The sequence below is a fragment of the Nannospalax galili genome, unplaced genomic scaffold (assembly GCF_000622305.1).
Source record: "Nannospalax galili isolate Female #2095 unplaced genomic scaffold, S.galili_v1.0 scaffold129, whole genome shotgun sequence".
NCBI classification, from domain to species: domain Eukaryota; kingdom Metazoa; phylum Chordata; class Mammalia; order Rodentia; family Spalacidae; genus Nannospalax; species Nannospalax galili.
This window is the reverse complement of record NW_008360030.1, coordinates 530,935-552,883: the sequence shown is the minus strand read 5'-3', so window position 1 is coordinate 552,883 and position 21,949 is coordinate 530,935. Positions and strand designations below refer to the sequence as shown.

General features: G+C 38.7%; 1 protein-coding gene and 2 pseudogenes across 9 annotated transcripts in view; 1 reads left to right on the top strand and 2 right to left on the bottom strand.

The window, feature by feature from the left end:
- The window catches only part of Jade3 (jade family PHD finger 3), a 167,259-nt gene that overhangs the window by 63,472 nt on the left and 81,838 nt on the right, over window positions 1-21,949 (top strand). For 5 of the 8 annotated variants that reach the window (XM_029559152.1, XM_029559155.1, XM_029559156.1 and 2 more), the window contains 2 exons: window positions 16,003-16,059; window positions 16,783-16,862. The exons of 2 other annotated variants lie outside the window; for them this stretch is intronic. In XM_029559152.1, the coding sequence (XP_029415012.1) occupies window positions 16,011-16,059; window positions 16,783-16,862 (129 nt within the window). In that variant the 5' untranslated portion in view covers window positions 16,003-16,010. Of the gene's footprint in view, window positions 1-16,002; window positions 16,060-16,782; window positions 16,863-17,041; window positions 17,155-21,949 lie in introns of those variants that run through there. One more of the 8 variants, XM_029559157.1, reaches the window with a different exon arrangement.
- Window positions 713-2,677, bottom strand: LOC115068594 (annotated as a pseudogene).
- Window positions 3,145-5,060, bottom strand: LOC103726506 (annotated as a pseudogene). Its single transcript, XR_001872200.1, has one exon. The product of XR_001872200.1 is annotated as an SUMO-activating enzyme subunit 2 pseudogene (transcript).

The window sequence follows — 21,949 nt, the reverse complement described above, 5'->3', positions numbered from 1 at the left end:
GATATTCCTGTGTACTGGCATTATTTATATATAAAGATCTACAATCATATGCTTCTATAAAGATTAGCAGTCTAGGTCAGGTGTGATAGTACATCCTGTAATGCCAGCCCTCTATTTCAAAAAGAAAAAAATTTCTACTGTGGAGGATCCAGGCGTTCAAGACCTGTCTTGGCAACATAGTAAGTTAGAGGTTCTCTGTCTTAAAACAACAAAAATTGGCTGTTCAGGAGCTGGAGAGATGGCTCGGCGGTTAAGAACACTGGTTGTTATTACAGAAGACCCGGGTTCGAATCCCAGCACTCACATGGCAGCTAACAACTGCCCGTAACTCCAGTCCTAGGGGATCCAACTGCCTCTTCTGTCCTCCAAGGGCATTGCATGACACGGGTGCACTTACCTACATGCAGGCAATGCACTCATACACATAAAATAAAAAATAAAATATAAAAAGAATCAGTAGTTCATTTATTCAGGTACATTATTTTCATTGTACTTCATATATAGTTTTATATTTGAGACTGAGACAGGCGAAATCAACTAGCACAGAGCTGTTAATAAAATAATTTAAATATTAATGATTGTGAAATATACTCAAATGGACTAGCACGATAAATTTCCAATCACAAAAATTCTATTTACTAAAGGTTTACACTAAACAGAAGATCCTGATTTTAAAGAAAAATATAAAACATGAGATAGAAAATACATTTGATTATCTCAGAAAGTCTGTTGGTCCAAGTGCCAGACATACAAGTGTTTGGGTTCTCAATAGTATGACCAGTTCTTCTGGAGAGGCAGAATGAATGTGAACCATGTTATGAAAGTTGGTTTTTATTGCTCCCATTTTTACAGCAGCAGCAAAACCCTATAGCATTTCAACACATTCCCTGCATATAGATCCCAGCCACCTTTTTCTCCTTGAGGACACAAACCATTTTCATCATGCATTTTGTTTTCTTGTAGTCACTGCATGATTCATTTGAGTAAAAGTGGTTAGTAGGTATATCAGTTACTTTTCTGTTGCTGGGATAAAACACCATGCCCAAGGCAACTTATAAATGGCTTCATCTTCCATGAGTTCCACTGTCCCAGTGGGCGAGGGTGGGTGAAGACCATAGTGGGCATTGATATCTTAGTCTAAAGTCTGTGGGCAAGTTTTCAGCCAATAGCTACTGTAGCTGTAGAAGTGCTCTCATATAGATGTTCCCAACTGCATGGATGTCCTTGATAATGATATTCTAGAATTTGTCTATTAGGATATGATCTTTCTCCTGTTTGAATCCGTAGTTTGAGAAAATTCAGGCCCTTGGAATTTGGGTTCTGCCCAATGGACAGAATAAGCAGCCAGCATCTGGAATCATAGTTAAAGTGGTTTTCCTACCAAGAACTGCAGTAACCATGCAGGCTTCTTGGCCTGTGAGTAGTTAAGAATCTCTACGCAAGCATTCTTTAACACTTTAGTGCAGTTGAAACTGATTAGTGAATCAAAACTTCTAAGTACCTTTAGGGCTCTATTATCATCATGCTCCTCTCTTTCCAAATGTGTTTCTCTTTTCCTTAAGTCTAGGAAACAGAAATTCTCTTCTTTCCTTTCTCTTGCTTTTTGTTTGTTTCATTGTCATCTTGCTCATGGTTAGGGAAGTATCTGCCCTCTCTTAGCATGGCATTAATAGTTTGTGTACAGTGGATTTGGACTTGCTCATGAAGTTTTGAATCGTTTGTGTTTGACCATATATATCAAGCTTACATGATTGTTATTTTTCCTAATACTTGGATAAACATTACTTTTCTTGATACTCAGTCATTTTGATTATTATTTTAAATCATGTGGATGTTACTAGATAGATAAATGGATGGATGGATGGATGGATGGATGGATGGATGGAGAGAATGTGGGTAACATTTTCAAATGGAAAAGAAGCTCAATAGAATTTAATAGAAATCAATTATTTTTAGTTTCTTTATTTTTTTTTTTTGAGACAGGCTCTCATATATTTCCCTGGCTGGCTTCAAACTTGATATGTAGCCTAGGATGCCTTTGAGCTACTGATTCTTCTGCCTCTAACTCCCAACTGCTTGAAATATAGTGGTTAGCCATTCACTTGGCTCTTTTAAGTTTCTGTCTGGAGAAATGACTATATATAATTTCAATAAGATTACTTTATTAAGAGTCTCTGCAAATGGTATTTTATATTAAAGGAACTTATGGTTTTTTGTGTGTGTATGTGTGTGCGAAGATATGAAACCTATTTATTTGCCTAGGTAAGTTCTTCAACATATGTACATAAATTAAAAAGAAAATATACTGGGCCTGGAGAGATGGCTGCTCTTTACAGAGGACCTGGATTCAATTCCCAGCACCCACATGGTGGCTAGCAACCGTCCATAACTCCAGTTCCAAGGGATCCAACACCCTCTTCTGACCTCCACATGCACTGCACAACACGAGTGCACATACATGCAGGCCATAATATACTCATACACATAAAATAAAAATAGTAAAATATTTTAACAAGAATGCAGATGTCATTATTTGGTCCATAAGCACAGTATATTTGTTGTCTGAGTTTTAGAAAACATCAAATATAAATAACTTGAAACTGTTAACAAATACACAAAAATTGGCTTCTTCAGACATACCAGGGAGTACAAACTGAAAATTTGAGTAAATTAACATTGTTTTACATTAATGTACATAGTGCCGATTAACATTTAAAAAACAAGTTTCAATGCATAGCACTTGATACTTCTTTGAATCTGTTTCAGTCAGTTAAAAGTATGAAAATGGTTAGATCTAGGCTAAAAATAACTTTTCCTCTAGCCAAAAATAAAGGCATAATATTTATAACGAGGTATCAGCTTTACTAACTCACAGTATTTTTGAACTATGAAATGGTACCTAAGGGTATTTACACTGAAAGGCAACATGCACAGCATGTTGTGAGCTCATCACTGGTTATGCACAGCTTTGTTCAAAGGTTTTGGAAACTACTCCTACTGTCAATACAGCACACAGTGTTTCTAAGTCTTAGCAAATGAACGCTTTCAAAGGGAATGGAAGCATCAGAGCCACTGTGGTAGTGTTTTCCCTGTGGAACAGAGGACATAATGACCTGGTTCTGCCCAGACAGAAGCTAGGGCTGCTCAATCTAATGCTATGATGTCATCAAGCTTTTCCAGTGGCTCCAAGCAAGACCTCTTGGCACTGCCACCCTCCTTTTCCTCCAGTTTCCTCTTGCGAGTCCTCTCATCCTCACTAATGTCAGCATTATTTGAAGGTCCTTCATCTGAGTCAATGATGAGCACATCATCTTGCTCTTGTGCCGTGGAGGTAGAAGGCTGAGCACTGTCATCGCTGCCATTGGTGATGCTTTTGGCAGTGTCTTCAGCTTGTTTGGGTCCCATTTTTTCTGGGCCATCACCAACAACCTCAAACTCCACATCCTTTCCTAGGTCTTCACTATGAAGGATGTTGATCAGTGAAGTATAATCCTGAAGAAAGTCATCTGCTTGAAGCCAGCTGCCATTCCTAATTCCAAATTCTGAAAACTTGGGCTTATTAGCTTCAGTCTCTCCCTCTTCTGAAGATATTAGGATTGTCCCTTTCCTGTCTTCAATTTGGACATCTGGCACCACCATAGCAAACTTTCCTTTCACTATCTTATCCTGTCAGGTGAGGACGGTCACTTTATGGATATTCAGCTGCACAGTCACCTCTGGCTTGCTGGCACACACGTAACAATTGGGATTGGGAGGATCCAGTGCACAAGGCACAAGGAGCTTCTTTCTTGGGTTTGATTGTTTATTCAAAAAAATTGTTCTACGCTGGTCTGTTTTTCCAGACAAAATCTTTAATCCTTCCAATACTATCAATCCGGTAATCACTGCATTTGTAGTAGTGGTAGCAGGAATAATGTTTCCTGACATTGATTTTATATCAAATCTGCTCTTCATATTCATGCTGAAAATATGCATCCTGAGGTTTGCAGCAGAGATGATGAAACCCATTGCAGATGGATCATCCTTATCCCATATGACCTCAGCTTCACCCCCCTTTTCTGCTAAAAGAACTCTCAAAGTTTCAATGCTCTTTGAAAAAAAGACTTGCATAGCTCTTTACATCTAGAACCTGCTGGTCTTTCAAACCTAACTGCAGTTCATTTTGTTGATCGGATGCATTGGCTTTATCTCCTTGACTCTGTACTTCAGCCCAATCCAGGGGAACTGGAGGCTTCCTTTTGTGCCACAGTTTATTATTGTCAGTAGATACCTGATGTCATCTTTAAAAAGCTTCGTAAACAGTTTAACTGGATCACAGCCAGTTGACTTAGCCCATTCCTTAGTGGAAATACGCTTAATGTCTCCATCTTCATTAGCTGCTCAGGCTCTGGCTTCAGCTTCTGTTGGTTCCCAAGCAGCTTCAGGATCAGCTCTGTCAGTTGATACTTCTTGATCATCATCTTCCTCTCCAAAAAGCTGGTTGAACAAATACTTTTCCCAAACGATGCAGTGAATAGGTTCTGAAGGGGTGTTCTGAATTGTGCAGCCAGGAAACGTTCTCTGGATTGGCTTAGGATGACATTCGTAACACTCAGTCATACCCTTTTTGATAGTAGTCACTTGTCCAAGATAACCAGCAGTCCCACTTTCAAAAAGAGGCACATAGCTGCCAGACACATCCTATTAACATGGTTTGGGGGCAGCTCTATTATCTAAGGGATTCATAACCAATATAAACTGCCGGGAAAATTCCACATTATAGTCTGGGTTAATGATGCTGTCGTGGTAAGTGACAGTGTTAGCCCTTGGGTGGAACTGGAGTACACTTTCTTTGGAAACCTGAGCCTTTGATCTTCCAACATGTTTCTTTTGAAACAAAAACTGCCTGTTGAGGTGCTGACATCAATAGTATCCAGATCAATCAGGTCGATGTAGAAGAAGTTAGTGGGCACCAGGTTCTTGAGGAGCTCTTAACTGATGCCGCCCGTGCCCACCACCAGCACCCAGCTGCCGGCCACCGCCTTGGCCAGCTCCCCGGGCAGCCCCTGTGACAGTGCCCAATAATTTTTTTTTTATGAAAGAAAATATACTGATTTTTTAAAAGCAATCAGAACTGGGGATCCCCCCCCCCCGAACATCATAAAACAGTTTTCATTTAGAAAGGACTAGAACCATTAAAACCTGTGAAGACAACATTATAGACTAGGCCACCTAGGCCAAAACTTCCCAGTGAAATCTGTAGGAATCTAATTGTAGACTGAGAGATTGGGAGTGGAGTGAGAAAGTCATAATTCATTTTTCCTTTGCTTATAAAGTGTGTGTGTGTGTGTGTGTGTGTGTGTGTGTGTGTATGAGTGAATGTATGCCATGGTTGTGTTTGGCGGTCACATGACAACCTCAAGTGTTAGTCCTCACCTTCAACCTTGTTTCTTTGTCATTTGCTGCTGTGTATGCCAAACTAACTGACCCACAGCTTCCAGAAATTCTCCTGTCTCCACTGCCATCTTACTTTTTTAGTGTAGGAGCACTGGGCTTACAGACATGCTCTACTACACCTGGTTTATGTGGGTTCTGGGGATTCAACTAAGGTCCTCACCCTCATAGCAGGTGCTCTACCCACTGAGACATCTTACCAGCCTAATGATTCCATTTTTATGTGCTTTGTTTCATAAACAGAAAGTTTTCTTGTAGTTTAGACCAGAGGTTTACATGGTCTGGCTTATAAACCAAATCTAGTTTGTCACTTGTTTGGATATGCTCTATTATTAGTTATACAGAATGATTTCACAGTTTTAAGTTATTGAAACTAAAGGAAGAATAATATTTCATCATACTTGAAAAATTATATAAAGCTCAGATATAAATATAATAAAGTTTTATTGAAATGATGTAATGTTCATCTGTTTATGTACTATCTAATGCTGCCTTCATCCTACAATGGCAGAATTGATTAATTGAAACAGAAACCATATGGCACAAAAAGCAAAAAATACCTGGTCCTTAACGGAAAATGTTTGCTCACCCTGGTTTACACTCACTTTCCAATCTGGCCTTCCCATGCAGGGTGATTTCTAGTCAGAGATTTGAAATTCCAAAATAATTTGTTAACAAGTCTGTATATTAAGGGAGCTAAACCTTCTTCCTGGTATCAGGGATTATTGATAATTGTCATAGGAATACTCTCTGTGGCAATAGCATACCTAAATTTACCTAGGTAAATTTGTGTTTACTTTTTTCCTTTTCTTTTTTCTTTAGGGCTTTGGAAAACACTTGCTTGACCTCAACTCCTAGTCTGGTAACAGAAGGCTCATGAGTCATATATGTTGTTTTAATTTTTTAAAGCAAATGTTAGAATGCTCAATGAAGATGGTCTTCATTTAGAAAATAAAGAAAAAGTCCTCTATTATAAAGATTTGTTAGGGGGAGGAGATAGAGTAAAGTATGTACGATATGTTCTTTTTCTTCTGATTATTTTTGTTTTTTCTGTTTCTAGATAGATGTTTAATGTCTTTAATCTCTAGGGTACTAAAATATAGTAAAAATGAAGGATATGCACAGTAAACACGCTTGAAAGGAAGAGTTTGGTTTCCATGGTGTTGAATTGGTGGTAGATTGAATTGTTTTAAATAAAGGAATGAGTTTGAAACTAAAGCACAGGCACACAAACATTCTGGCATTAGTATTGCATACTCCAAACCAGAGGTAATCAGAGCAAGTGGCACATTTATAGCACTCAGGATTTATATTCAAGTGATAATTTTAAAGATTCTTTGCTTACATGGGCAGGAATTGACCCTTAAGGATGTAAGAAATGTACTAGTCATCTGACTCAAATGTCTGTCTTTGATAATGGTTCTGAAGGATATTTTCTTGAAAGCCCAAGGGAGCTAGATTTTCAGATGCCTCTTTACTTAAGGATTGTTTCCAAATACCATTGTGGATTTATCTTTCCTGATTTTATCTCAGCCCTTTAACCTGTTTATACTTTCATTCTATTCCACTTTTTGAACTGATAAGTTCTCCAAGTTCCTAAGCATTGCTGGAAGTCCTGTTTGATAAAATTACCTTTAGACTTTAGACTGTCCCTTAGTTCTGTGATTGAGTGTTTACTCAATCACAAGTCAATCATTTCTATGTTCTTCTTGATGCTTCACCATTTCTGTTTCATCCCTTTAAAGCAAGGTTTCCCAGCCTTGACACTATTGACATTTTGGTCCAGATGAGTCTGTGCATTGTCCTATGCCTTGTAGGGTATTTAGCCCTATCCCACCTGGCCTTTTAACCCTTAGATGCCAGAAACACCAATTATTTTGACAGTAAATAAATGTTTCCTAATATATTGCCAACTGTCCCCTGGAGTGGGCAAATTTTCCTTCAGTTGAAAACCATTGCTTAGATCTTTGGCTTTTCCAAACCAAAAAGTATGAGGGTTTTGGACTGTATTTATGATATGGAGACTTCTCTATCCAATTGTACTTCTCTAATTTTTTTTCCCAACTCTGGTTAATGTCCATCTTCAATCATAGTGATAGCTACTTTTGAATCACAGCGACTTTTTTATAGTTTCGATCTTTCAGTCTGCTCCTTCATTTGTTTGTGGGTGGCATGGGAACAGATCCTTTGAAATACTAAAGTTGTTTTCAACTGCAAATATCCTGTATTTGCATTGTAAAAGTGTGGAGATTGGAAAGAATTTTTTTTAAGGGGATAAAAGATAGTTTATTCTGGAACCAAATATGTGTGACCATGACCCAGGAATACAGATTCAGGTTACCACAAATTCCATGTTCCAACGTGGAAGCAGTTTTGCTAAGTTTTTATAGTAACAGAACAAAGAAAAGTCAAAATTTTAAAAACTATTTTTATTGATTTGAGAATTGCATGCAATGAGTTTTATATTCAGACCCCCTCTCCCCCAACCTTGCTCTCCCCCACCTCATATTCTCTATTACTTTCTTTTTTATTAAAGGTCTATCAAGCCTAATATGTGTTTCCTAAATGCTCTCAGGTCTGTCTATCCCTTGGAGTATGGTCGGCCTACCAGGCATCACACCAGTAAGGAAAACCAACTCTCCATCTCTCAGCATCTGTCAACTGCCTGGATCTTTGGCTTTTGCTTTGTCAATTGCTTAGATCTTTGGCTTTTCCAAACCAAAAAGTATGATCCTCAGCTAAGGCTGAGACTTCCTGCCTACCTCCCCCATCCATTCTAGGACACTGTCTGGCTTGGGCTTGTTGGAAAGACTGTTTTTATCACCCCAAAATCTATCACTTTTTTGCAGCTAATAGTAAATTGGTTCATGGTCTTCATTTATATTTGTTTCATTTTATTTTTTATTTCATCTCACTACTTTATTGTGGGTGCTGGATGGACATTGCACCCAGGGCCTCACACATTGTTGGGTAAGCACACTATCACTGAGCTGCATCCCTAGCCTATTTCCTACAAATTTTATTTCATAGATAAGATTTTTCTATTGACAAAATTTTTTGAGACAGGCTATTTAGACCACAGTAGCCTGAAACTCACAGAGATCCCCCTACCCCTATCTCTTGAGTGCTGGGATTAAAAGTATATGCCACCACACCCATCTCTTGAATAATTTTGATTGTATTTTCCACTTAAGGTTTAGTATAAATGTTCTCCCTTACACAGTCCTTAAATAACTAGAAAAAATACTGTAATATTAGTGTACTTTACTGATTTTTTTGCATGTTAACTAGGTTTCATTAATTATTTTTATTATGGAGGGTGTGTGTGTGTGTGTGTGTGTGTGTGTGTGTGTGTGTATATACATAGGTGCACGGGTGCACATACAGGTGGAGGCCAGAGGACAACCTTGGATGTCATCCTCAGGAACACTTTCTACCTCTTCCAGGGTCTCTCATTGGCTGAATTTCACCAATTCAGCTACTGGACAATGAACCCCAGAAATCTTCCTGTCTCTGTCTCCCCAGTGCTGGGGTTATAAGCCTGTGCCTGCATGGTCAGCATTTTTACATGGATTCTGGGGTTCAAACTCTGGTCCTTATGCTTTTGAGGCATTTATACACTTTGCCTACTGAGATATCTCCCTAGTCCCCTATTATGGAGTTTTAATTGACGTTTTTGTCAGTTAAAATAGAAACTGGTAATAATTCTTTGTTTTAGTTTATTTTTAAAAATATAAATGTTGGATCTAGGATTATTGGATAAAAGGATTTGGATACCAGATATGATTGGCACACATCTGTAATTCCAGCACTTGTGGGGTAGAGGCATAAGGATCAGGAGTTCAAGGCCCAACTGGGCTACATGAAATCTTGTCTCAAAAAAAGGATGCAGGGAGATGTGGCTCAATGGTTAAGAGCACTAGCTGCTCTTGCAGAGGACCAAATGGGTTCCCAACACCCACATGGCAGCTAACTGTCCCTAACTCCAGTTCCAGATGATCAGATGCCTTCTTCTGGCCTCTATGGGCATTACATGCTTGCGGTACATTTACATATATGCAGGCAAAACACTCATACACATAAAATAAGAATAACTAAAATTTAAAAATTTACTAAAAGGATACAAGTGTGTTTAAAGTAAAGCTTTATTTTTTAAGCTACTGCATGGGTTCACAAAGTACAGTGAGTAAGGACTCAATGCCATTGACCCTGACATTTTAAAAGTAAGTCTTACATGAGTGCACTAGGGAAGGAAAGGGCTGTTTGAGTTAATCACTCTTCTATTCTCTTGCCTGAATATGCTTCTATAAGAATGTTAATAAGAAGTCAAGTAACCAAACCACAGGCTTAGGTTCCTTTCTCAATTCCAGGTTGGTTGACTTCCACATGATGCTCCTTAAAAAGGGTGTTTTACCCAAGGAAGTCATTCACTTTTATATTTTATCTGGCTTCTCACTATGTAGACCAGGCTACCTGGAACTCACATCTACCTGTCTCTGCCTCGCGAGTGCTGGGATTAAAGTCCCACTAAAGTGCCACCACGCCCAGCTTCATAGTAAAATTTTTTTTAAAAAACATGTATTTATATTTTTTCTACCTTTGATGATCTTTGTTCTTCATTTTTTAGTGAGTTACTTTGACAACCAAAGACTTTATCATGCCCTTTCCTACCAATTCTCTTCCTCTTCCCAAATAGACCCCCTTTTACTTTAATGCCCTCCCCCCAAATCTAAATTGTGTCCATTTTCCTGCAAATTACATAATTTTACTCTATGGATTAATAAAATATTTTTGTATGTTTTCCACATTTATCCATTCATCTATTAATGGACACTTAGACTAATTCCATATCTTGACTATTGTGAATAATGCAACAATATAGATATCCGGTATCTATGTGGCATGCTGATTTAGATTCCTTTGTGTATATTCCCAGGAGTGGTATAGCTGGATGATATGGTAGTTGTATTTTTAGTGTTTTGAGGAACTTCCATACTGATTTCCACAGTGGCTGTACTAATTTATAGCACTGTGTCAGGAAGGGTTGCTCTCTCTACCCCTAACCCCCCTACATCCTCACCTGCATTTGTTATTCTTGATTATAGAGCTATTCTGCTTGGGGTGAGATGGAATCTCAGTGGTTTCAGGTTTGGGGGCTTTTTTTGAGATGGGGTATAATATAACCCAGGCTAGCCTCCAAACTTACTTAGTAGCTGAATTCCTCTTCCTTCTGCCTCTACCTCCCAAATGTTGAGATTATATGTATGCACCACCATTTCCAGATTCAATGTAGTTTTGAGTTGCATTTCCCTGATGGCTAAGACTATTGAACACTTTTTCATACATTTATTGGCCATTTGTACTACTTCTTTGAGAAGTGTCTGCTCATTTTATTTCCCCAGTTATTAATTTAATTATTTAGAAGGTTGGTGTTTAATTTTTTTTAGTTCTTTATGTATTCTAGAGCATAGTTTCTTAAACTGTAGGTCATGACTCTATATGGATTATGTCATGTGTGAGTCATGTTTGGAAATAATAAAAGATTTCTAAACATGTAATAAATAAAAATTGATTCAAAATCAAATGCATAAAGATTCTAAGATTTTTTCCAGCAGTGCTCTCCCTGTGTTACATTGTATAATTTCACAGCTGCTTTGGTTCTAAACACACAAGATGTACACTTTACATTGTTTGTGCTATCACACCATGCAACACCAATGAACCATGCCTAAGACAGCTTGGTTCAGAAGTAAAATTGTTGTGTAATGTAAATTGCAGCACTGTTACTGTAAAATTTTTTCTCTACTATAGAAAGCAGAGACTTAATATTTTCAAATTAGTGTATGTTTGAATATTTTGTGTTAGATTATTTGAATTTTAAAATTGCTATTTGAGCCTGGTGTGGTAGCGTGCTGGCACACGCCTTTAATCCCAGCCCTCAGGAGGCAGAGGCAGGTAGATCCCCTTGAGATTGAGGCTAGTCTGGTCCACATAGTGACTTCCAGGCAGCCTGAGACTAGGGAGACCCTGTCAAAAAACAAAACAAAACAACAAAAAATGACTATTTGAGGGATTGGCAAGATGGCTCAGCAGTTAAGAGCACTTGTTCCTCTTGCAGAGGGCCTGACTTCAATTCCTAGCACCCACATGATGGCTCTTAACCATCCATAACTCTAGTTCCAGAGGATCCAGTGCCATCTACTGGTCTCCACAGGCAACAGGCGTGCAGGTGTATAAATACATGCAGGCAAACACTCATAAACATAAAATAAATAAGTTTGAAAAACAGATTGCTGTTTGAAGATAGGAATGGTGGTACATGCCTTTAATCCTAGTTCTCCAGGCAGTTTTTTGTGTTCCAGGCCAGCCAGAGCTACATGATGAGACCCAGTCTCAAAAGAAAAAAATTCTGTTCTGTTTGCTGACTTGAATTTCATTTAAATTATTAATTTTGGCTTGGGATTAGTATAGATCTTTCAACAATTTCTAAAATGGCTTTTAAACATATTTCTGCCACTTTATAGTATGTATTTGTGTGAAATGGCATCTCGGCATTGACAGTTATAAAAACCAAAATATTAATAAGGGAGCTGGATCCATGGTACAGCAGTTAAGATTACTTGCTGCTCTTCAGGAGGACTTGAATTCAGCTTCCAGCACCCATATCAGGTGACTCACAATCGCCTATAATTCCAGCTCCGTTGGATCCAAGGTTCTCTTCTGGCCTCCTTTGGGCACCTGCACATACATGGCATATAGTCAACACAGATACAAACTTACACACATACACACAAATAAAGATAAATCTTGAGAGAAATCAGTCAGCTCTGAAAAATGTTGAAAATTCTCTGTATTCAGTATCAGACATTCAGCCAAGATTCAGTTCTTTATGTAAAGATAAATTAAGCATGTCTGTCTCATTAGTATGCAGATTTGCTTTAATCTTTGATTAAATAGTAAAATTATATGTATACCAAAGACTTGTTTAAAAGCAAGTTTCTCTATGATTTATTGTCAGCAAACATTTGATTTGTGTATCTGGGGTTGTGTAAAGGTTTCTCAGGAAAAGAAAAAATGGAAAAATGGGGAAAAATTAAGAAATCCTGCTCTAGGTATTCTGTCAGATGTATAGATGGAAAACATTTTCTGCCATTTTGTAGACTTGCCTCTTTGTTGTTTCATTTGCTTTTTAGTTTCATGGAACACCATTTGTCGTGTGCTTTTTCTAAAGATTTTATGGGGTTTTTTTTAAGTCTAAAATTCATCTTGATTGTAGAAGCAGGGTCAGAGAGATGCAGTGTTGCTTTCTTGAAGATGGAGGAAAATGGCCAGGGTCCAGGAAGTGAATACGAGTCCTCCAGAAACTGAACTTAGAAAGGGAATTGTCTGTCTGTTGAAAAAGAAGCTTCTTTGATGAGTGGTGACTGGCATACTTGTCTGTAAATATAAGGATCCATATTTATCATATAGTAAGAAATTGCATGTGAACTTACTCTGATGGTGTCAGCATGCACAAGACCCATGCTAACTCAATCAAACAAAAACCAGCATAGAACTAGGGAAATGGGCAGCAGGCCCAAAGCTGATTACTAGGAGGTGAGATGAGGGAGATGAGATGTGGGTGAGGGAGAGTTGATCTTCTCTAAGGGAGAACAAGATAGGCTGGCTAGACCCCTAGTGGATGAATTTGCACTAAGGGACATCTGAGTACATTAACTTGACTCAATAGGCTTTAGCATATATGACAGAATGCATGAAATCTGGTGAGGGGGCCTGTACGGGGTGCAGATGGTAAGGGGAGGTGGTATAAAGATGGTTAAGATGTTTTGTATGAAATGTACAGAAATTCAATAAAAATACATTGAAAAAAATAAAAATAATTTTTTAAGAAAAGAAAGGAAATAGATTTTCCTGAGAGCCTCCAAGAAGACTTGCAGCCCTGACAATATTTTAATTTTAGTGCAGTGAGGCCAGACCACACTTCTGTCCCACTGAAACAGAAAAATAAACCTATAGTTTTAAGTCATTGAATTTGTGGTAATTCGTTACTGTAACACTAGGAAACTAATAAACAGATATTATAGCTAGGAATTCTTCCATTTTTTATTTTTATTTTTTCTTTTAAGACAGAGTCTATGTAGCCCAGGCTAGCCTAGAACTTAAAACCCTCCTATCCTTTTTTAAAGACTTATTAATTTTTATTTTATGCATATGAGTGTTTGCCTGCATGTACATATGTGCACCATGTATGTGCTTGATGCCACCGAGTCCAAAAGAGAGCATCAGATCACCTGGAAACAGAGTTACAGACAGTAGTGAGCCACCATGTGGGTGCTAGGAACCAAACCCAGCTCCTCTGCAAGAGCAGCAAGTACTCTGAAGTGCTGTTTTCAATGGTGTCTTCAGAGCATAAACTGATACACAAACTGATCAAATCAAATTAGGGCGCCTTTAAATAGATAATTCCTGGGACTGGTGTTTGAGATTTTTTTTTTGGGTGGAGTAAGTGTACCTCAGTGGTAGAACACATATAGCATGTACAGAGCCCTGGATATAATCCCAACCTTGCAGAGAGAGATTCTTTTTGATCCCAAGAGGCTCCTTCCCACCTTCTTTTTTCCCTGGTTAGCTTTGGTATATTGAGCAACTCAGTTTGCAAATGCAGTCAGATCCATTGGGGTAAGAATTAGATCCCTCCTTTGTAGCTTGCCTCTCTCCTTAGGAAAAGTTGCAGCTTTCTTTATTACATGGAATAGGAGCAATGTTGTACTTCTGAGTGGTAATCTCAGGTCTCCTAGGTTTTTGCCTTTCCTGTAGGACTCCCATCCATCAAGCTTAGGGCTTAGGCAATCAAGGGCTCAGTATTTCTAGTGGCATCACACCCAAGGCACTGCCTCCACACCATGATTGGGAGCTAGATGGAAGAAAGGAACCCCCCCCAACCCTACTCACCAGTCTCAGTTGCAGATAGCTAGTACTAGAATGAAAAATGTTGATAGTTCTACCCTCCCAGGAAGAAAAGTTTCCAAGTGGCCACTGGAGAAGAGCTATGTTCTTAGCTACCAGTCTGCCATAAGAGCTGTGTTGCAGAGACAGAGGGAATGAATGGATCGAGGTCAAAATAACACAAATTATCACTTACCAAGTAGTAGACTGTGTTAGATGCTTCTTCTTTTGCCGTATGTCTTTATGACCATTTCAAGAGATTTCCAAAGGTTGACCATTGTTTTAATGGAAATAACTTTACCAGGGAACCTTTTTAGGGAATGGGTCCACGGAGCTCCATATACAATTATGCCAGACATAGAACTCTGTTCTTAGACATGATTACTCGAAATGGCCATATACTTGGACTTATACCTCCTCAGTAGATTGTGAGAGGTTTGAAATCAGTAGCTTTCATCTTTATTCCTTGTAGAACCCTGGTAGTACCTACTACCTTTTTGTATCTTATAGAACATAAAAGAATGTCAGTCACTAACTGTGTCAAGGTCTTTTCTACCTTATATTTCTAGCACTTATTTTGTGATTTGAAGTGTTTGTGTCTTCCTTGTTTCTTTCTGTATCATATTTGTTATTTTTATGTGTGTGTATTGCCTGCATGTGTATGTGCACCCTTGTCATGCAGTGCTCGTGGAGGACAGACAAGGGCATTGGATCCCTGGAACTGGAGTTATGGATAGTTGTTAGCCACCATGTGGGTACTGGAATTTAAACCTGGGTCTTCCGCAAGAAGAGCCACCTCTCTGGCCCCTCTCTTCCTTTTTTCTTACACTCTAAGGCGTGATGGACATTTTTAACCTATTATTGGCAACACTCAGGGGACACTAGAAGCATTAGAAGTTGTAATCCAAAGCTTCAAAATATTGAAAAGTTTTATAAGAAACCTTGAAGTGTACATATAGGTATTTTAGTTTGGGCTTCTTATTTGGGAAATAAGAACAGGGAAAGAGTGAGAAAAGAGAAAGGGTAGGTAGCAAGGCACTGTGGTCAGGCTGTTAAAGGTAAAACGTGTTTTACTTTCTTCAGTTGCATTCTTCAGTCACCTGTGTTTTTTGCCATTCAGCCTAGGCCCTTGACAGTTCTGTCTTCATGAGTGCTTTTTTCCTTTCATGTTCTTGTGGGGGTTTCTTACTAGAGGTAACTCCAGCTGACCCCCTTTATTTTGGTAGACAGTGGATACATCCGAGTCTCTAGCCAGCAGAAACTGTGGTTTGGGCTAATGCTAATAGCCTCGTGCACTTTTAATTGTAAGATTTAGTAGTATTCATTTCCCATTACTGTAGGTCATCTGACAGTATTTTTGATGATAGAAATCAGCCACTTTGTAAAATTTGCCTGCTGCTGCTACTTCTCGGTTCTGTGGAACACTTGTTTTTTGTTTGTTTGTTTGTTTGTTTGTTTGTTTGTTTGCTGGGGGAGGGGGCATTTTTGTTGTTTTGAGATGGTCTCACTATTGTAGTCCAGGCTGACTTCTTTGGTGTCAGCCTCCCAATGTGGGACAATGTTCACTGACCTCTAGGACAAATGTATATTGACTGTTTCACTCAGTGTTGTTCTCTTTCCCAGGATGCTCAATGATGAAACGCCTTAGGCTTCTCAGCAGCAGTGAGAGTTCAGATGAGTGTGAGTAGAACTAGCTGGTAACCTGTGTATTTGTGCCCCTTGAGGCTCTCTTCTTTGACTTGAGGGTATACTGCTTCATGATTCCTCCAATGGTTAAAAATGCTTCTGAGAATGAAAGCTGAGTGCATTTGTTACTCACTTAATTTCATTAGAAATGTGTAAACAGAAGAATTGGTTTTATGTGGCATGTAACACTGATTTTTACTTTAAATTTATTTAACCTACAAAATCCAGATATAATAATATTTTAATAGAACTTCTATGGAAGGGAAGAAGAAAGTATTGAGAACATAAACTGTAGGACCTAATTTTTATTATAACTAAGGTACTAAATGTTTGGTTGTGTGTCAATCATCACTTGTTTAAAGCCTTAATAATAGCCTTTGGAGACATGCTGAAAGATTAGTTGCTGTACTTGCTTCACTTTAACAGTTTTTGTAGATATTTTTCTCTAGGTAGAACATGAATTGGGTAATTGCAAAATGTTATGAGGTATAATTACACCAAGTTGAATCTTTGCAGGCATTATTAAAGCTTTTATACTCTGGGTGATCACTAATGTTGTTAAACTCCATTTAGAAGCTCTTGGGTACAGTTTAGCTACTTCCTTCAGTAGTATAAATTCTCTGTGGTCTTCTCCATCATATGTTTCATAAATCTGTTAGCATTTAGTTAAAGTAGTGGGTAATATGTTTCCGTATATTTTCTAATTATCTTTTGTAGGTCCTTCCACTTCCTTTACTTCTGGGCCAATGTATAGGAAGAAGTCAAAAAATCCAAAAGAACACAAGAAATCTGCTGAGGTAAGAGCATATAATTAGTTTTGCACTTAAAAAATAGTATCTGCCTCCTGCCAGCAATCCCAGAATCTAAAAAGTTGCACAAAGTAAAATATATGCTAATGGATAGGCTTGTTTTCTAATGATTGTGCTTTTCTAAGAAAGATTTCATTTCTTTTTTTTCCTTTTTATTTTTTTAACAGAGCATAGAGTAGGGATTTATTGACACATGAGTGGACGCCCCACATTTACGGCTGTGCTGTAAAGTCCACACTCAAATACAGATCCTGTGACCTCCCAACAGCCACACAAAATGGTGAGAGAGGTGCCTCTTGGTGTTCTCAGCTTATATATCCTTTGCCCCTCCCCCACATGCGGCTAAGGTCAACTGTTTGGGTGGGAGAAGTAATTTACTCCCCCCTCGACTCCTTGATGAGTATGGGAAGGAGGTGTGACTATAGCTTGCTGGCATAGTGGTCAGAGGACAGTACCAGTTAATACTCCACCCCATCTTCTGGCTCTTACATTCTTTCTGCCAACCTCTTCCGCAAAAGTCTCTGAGCCTTGGAGGGGGTGGTAGGTATTGGGATGATCTTCCTCCTGTTGTGGCAAGGCACTGAACTTTCAGGTCTCTGCATCATGTGTTTTCCATGGGCTGTTGACCAGTTTGAATGGGAATCCATCTCCTATAAAAACACACACAGCAAGAAGCAAGAACATCTAAACAGTGACTGCCATAACAACCTATGGGTGTTGGTACTTTAGCAGGTATTTCATTTCCATCTACCAACACAATTGCAGTGGCTTCCCACTGGGGCCTATATTGTCCCCTGCTACAGGGGGTTGGCCAGGTCTACAGTACCAGATGTGTGTTCTACTCCTAGGAGTGGGCATTATATCGAAAATTTGCTGGTTGTACATACACTAGACACTCCACTATTGCACCAGCAGGAACATCTTGTTTGGTATGTTGAGAGTGCAACACTCAGGGTCCGTCATTGAAGAGATTTATAGGGGATTATTCTGCCCTAGTCAGAAAGATTTCATTTCTTTTCCCCTTTAAGAGAATGGTAATCTTTACACTGATTTCATTTGAGTGCCTGGCTTTAGTCCTTCCCTAACCAGTAAGTCAAAGAGGGAATGACATGGGGAACTGTGAAAGATCCAGAGATTTTATAGCCTATTGTTGAAGAGTTCCATTAATGGGTGGGAGATAGTGCAGGAAAGGATATATAAAGAGCTTGTGGGTATAGAAAGGAAAGACTCACAGCCTTCAGAACACTATTAGTCCAGAAAAAAAATGAACCACTTCTGTCATGCTGGTCATCTGCCCCAAGAGCAGGAAATTACCAAAATTGCTTAGATTTGGTTAATAATTTAGTGTATCATACAGACTTCCCTCAATGGTAATTAAATTCTGAGAAACTGACCTTATATATCTTTACTTTTATAATGAATAAACTTGTTTGGCTCTAAAGGAAAAAGAGAGTGAATTAGTTCTTTGTTGCTGTATTAAATAGTCACAAAAATTAGTGGCTTAAAGCAGTATACATTTATTTTCTTCATTTTTGTGGATCATTTGTCTAGGTAGAGTGCAACTTGATTCTGTGTTCAGGGTCTTTATGGCTGCAACCACTGTGCTGACTGGGATGTGTTCTTATCTAGAGACTAGAGAAGAATTCACTTCCAAGTTCATTTGCATTGGTGACATAACTCAGCTCCTTGAAGCTAAAGGACTTGGCATCCTTGCTTTCCTGCAGTCTTTTGAAAGAATGCTCAGTTTCTAAAGGACATTTATAGTTCCTTGCCATTTGGCCTTCTCATAAAAGGGGCACTTTCTTGGGGACAGCAAAGAGAGTCTTTCTCTCCAGTCTGCTAAGATAGAATTTTATATAATATAATGATGGGAGTGACATCAGTATATTTAAAAAACATTGTTTTATCATCTAAACATCTGCCATATTCTTTTTTAATAAAAAATTGTATTTACTTAGAAGCATTCAGAATGTCAACAAAACAACTGCAAAATTTTTTTGCAATTACAGAGTGGTATTCAGTTAACAAAACCACAGTTATTTTCATATACGCTGCATCAGAGACAACTGAAGATGAAAAGACTACCATCCCCATATATAACTAATCTGTGCTGTGCACCAACAAGAAACTGCTTTAAATTCCCATGCCATTTTACAGCCCCAATACTGTACCAGGCGAGGTCAGTGGCTATTGAAAATACCACCAGGACAGGGCTATCTAAAAACATATTCAGTAGTGTTGTTAACTATACAAAAAAAAGACACTGTACAGTTTAAAAGCAAATCTTACACAGCCTTACATTTCATATTTTTTTCTTTAAAAGGAGTGAGTTGTGTAACAGGGTTAAATACTTTATAGACAAGAAAAAAATGTGCTAGAACAAACTTTTTCATCATCGTCATCTTCGTCTTCTTCCTCATCCTCTTCTTCATCTTGTTCATCTTCCTCTTCCTTCTTTTTCATTCAGCTTTGACAACCCACTTTTTTGCAGCATCAGGATTTCCTTTAGCTCTGTAGACAGCAATATCCTTTTCATATTTCTCCTTCAGCTTAGCATCCTTCTTGTAAGGCTACTTGTCATCTGCAGCAATGTTGTTCCACATCTCTCCCAGTTTCTTTGCAGCATCACTAATAGATAAGCCGGGATGCTTTCCTTTGATTTAGAGGTGATACTTGGAACAGAACAAGCAAGCTGAACAAGGCCTCTTGGGTGTGTTGGGCTCTTTGAACTTCTTTTTTTTTCCCTTTGGGAGGGTTATAAATTTTCATTTCTCTTTCATACTGAGCCTTGTCAGCCTTTGCCATGCCTTCAAACTTTTCTTTTTCTTTAGCAGATGTACATGGTCTTGGTCTTACACCTCGCAGAGCACTTCTTGGAAAACTCTGAGAAGTTGACAGAAGCATCAGGTGCTGCTTCCTGTGCTCCTCCCGGCAAGTTTACACAAAGAGTGTATATGATGACATTTTGCCTCTTGGCTTTTTAGGAACTCCTTTGCCCATGTTTAGTTGTTTTTCCTCAGCAAGGCACAGAGTCAGTTGCCCAGTGGCCTGTCCAGCTCTCACTTGCCCCAGCTCTGTCTCTATGGAGCTCAATGCATTGCCAATATCTGCCATATTCTATGGTTAGAAGCAAGTCCCAAGTTCTATTCATCCTAATAGAAATGGAATGACTCATTGGGATTACTTTTCCAGTGTATCCACCATTTCTCCCTTTCTCAGAGGTCACTTTTTCATCTCCCTTTTGTGGACCCGGTAGAATTATCAGAGTATGTTTATATGTGTTTTTATCATACAGAAAAACTTAGCAAATATAGTACATATAAACAGGAGTGGAAGAAATTGCCCATCTAGTCAGAGGAAGCTTTGACTATAGAATGAGGAGAAAGAAACCTGTTGCCTTCTATTGTAGGAAAACAGCCAGTCCTAGGAATTAAAATTACTCAATGGCTTTGTATTGTATGGCTTACTGCTTTTAGATCAGTGTGATTGACAGTCTTTTGTTGCAAAGGATAGAGGAACCTGGCTGTTGAAAGCAGCTTTTTCACTTAAAGTTATGTGAACCTGGGGATATTTGTAGAATAAAACTAGCCTTGGCATTAAAAAAGTGTTACGTTTATTAGCTTATTTCATTTCTTCGAAAGAATTTGTGTTATCAACATAACTTGCACATCACCTAACCTTACCATATCTACCATTTAGTGAAGTTTTTGTGTCAAGAGCTCTACATCAATCTAGCTGCTTCCCAAACTTGAGCAGTTATCAGACTCTCCTTAGATGCTCGTTAGACGTGCTAGTTCCAGACTAGTCCCACCCTGTGGCACCAGTGAACTAGTAAGGAAGAAGCCTAGGATCTAGTTTTTTAACAATATTTTTATTATTCCAAAGAGAGGCAATTTTTAACACATTTTTTCAGAAATAACTTGAAGCGGGTTACATAAAAATATATATGCAATGAACTTAAGGGTGAAAAAGTAGGGATAAGAAATCAAATACAAAAGCTGGGCATGGTGGCACACGTCCTTAATCCCAGCACTTGGGAGGCAGAGCCCAGCAGATCTCTGTGAGCTCAAGGCCAATCCGGTCCACTCAGCAAGCTCCAGGCCAGCTGGGGCCACAGGGAGACCATGTCTCAAAAAGAACAACAAAAATCAAAGACCAAAGGATTTGCCAACATGGGGCATGGGGTCAACTTTGGTGAAGTAATGAAAGTTTCCATTAGCTCTGTTCTTTTTTTTTTTTAATCCTAACTAGTTTATTGGACTTGCTAACAGAGCATAGGGTGGGGGTTTATTTACAGAAGAGTGGGTGCCCCCCCATTTACAGCTACACTGGAAATTCCACACTCAAATATAGATCCTGTGACTTCCCAACAGTGCACAAAATGGTGAGAGAGGTGCCTCATGGCTTTCTTGGCTTTTATATCCTTAGCCCCTCCCCCACATGCAGCTGAGGTTGACTGATTAGGTGGGAGGGATAACTGACTCCCCCCTGACTCCTTGATGAACATGGGAAGGAGGTGTAACTATAGCTTGCTGGTATAGTGGTCAGAGGACATTTCCAGTTAACATTCCACCCCTTCCTCCAGCTCTTATGTTCTTTCTGCCAACCTCTTTCGCAGAAATCCCTGAGCCTTGGAAGGGGGTTGTAGGTATGGGATGATCTTCCTCCCATTGTGGCAAGGCACTGAACTTTCAGGTCTCTGCACTGTCTGTTTTCCATGGGCTGTTGACCCATTTCAGTGGGATTCCATCTACTATAAAAACACAAACAGCAAGAAGCAAGAATATCTTAACAGTGGATCTAATTTTTAAAAAGTGATTCAGGTAATTATTATGAAGAGGCACATTGGAGAAATATATATTCTTATTTCATTTACCCAGAAGCACTATAAAGTAGCTGTTGTTCTTTTTTAAAAAAATATTTAATAACCACATAATTAGAAGAAGCATTTCATTATAACAGCATTGACATATTCAATAACAATTTCCTGAGCTAAGATGCATCTCTTTCAAAATTGGCTGTAAATTTTTAGGTTTACAGTTGAATTATTACAGTTATACAATATTGTACTCAGT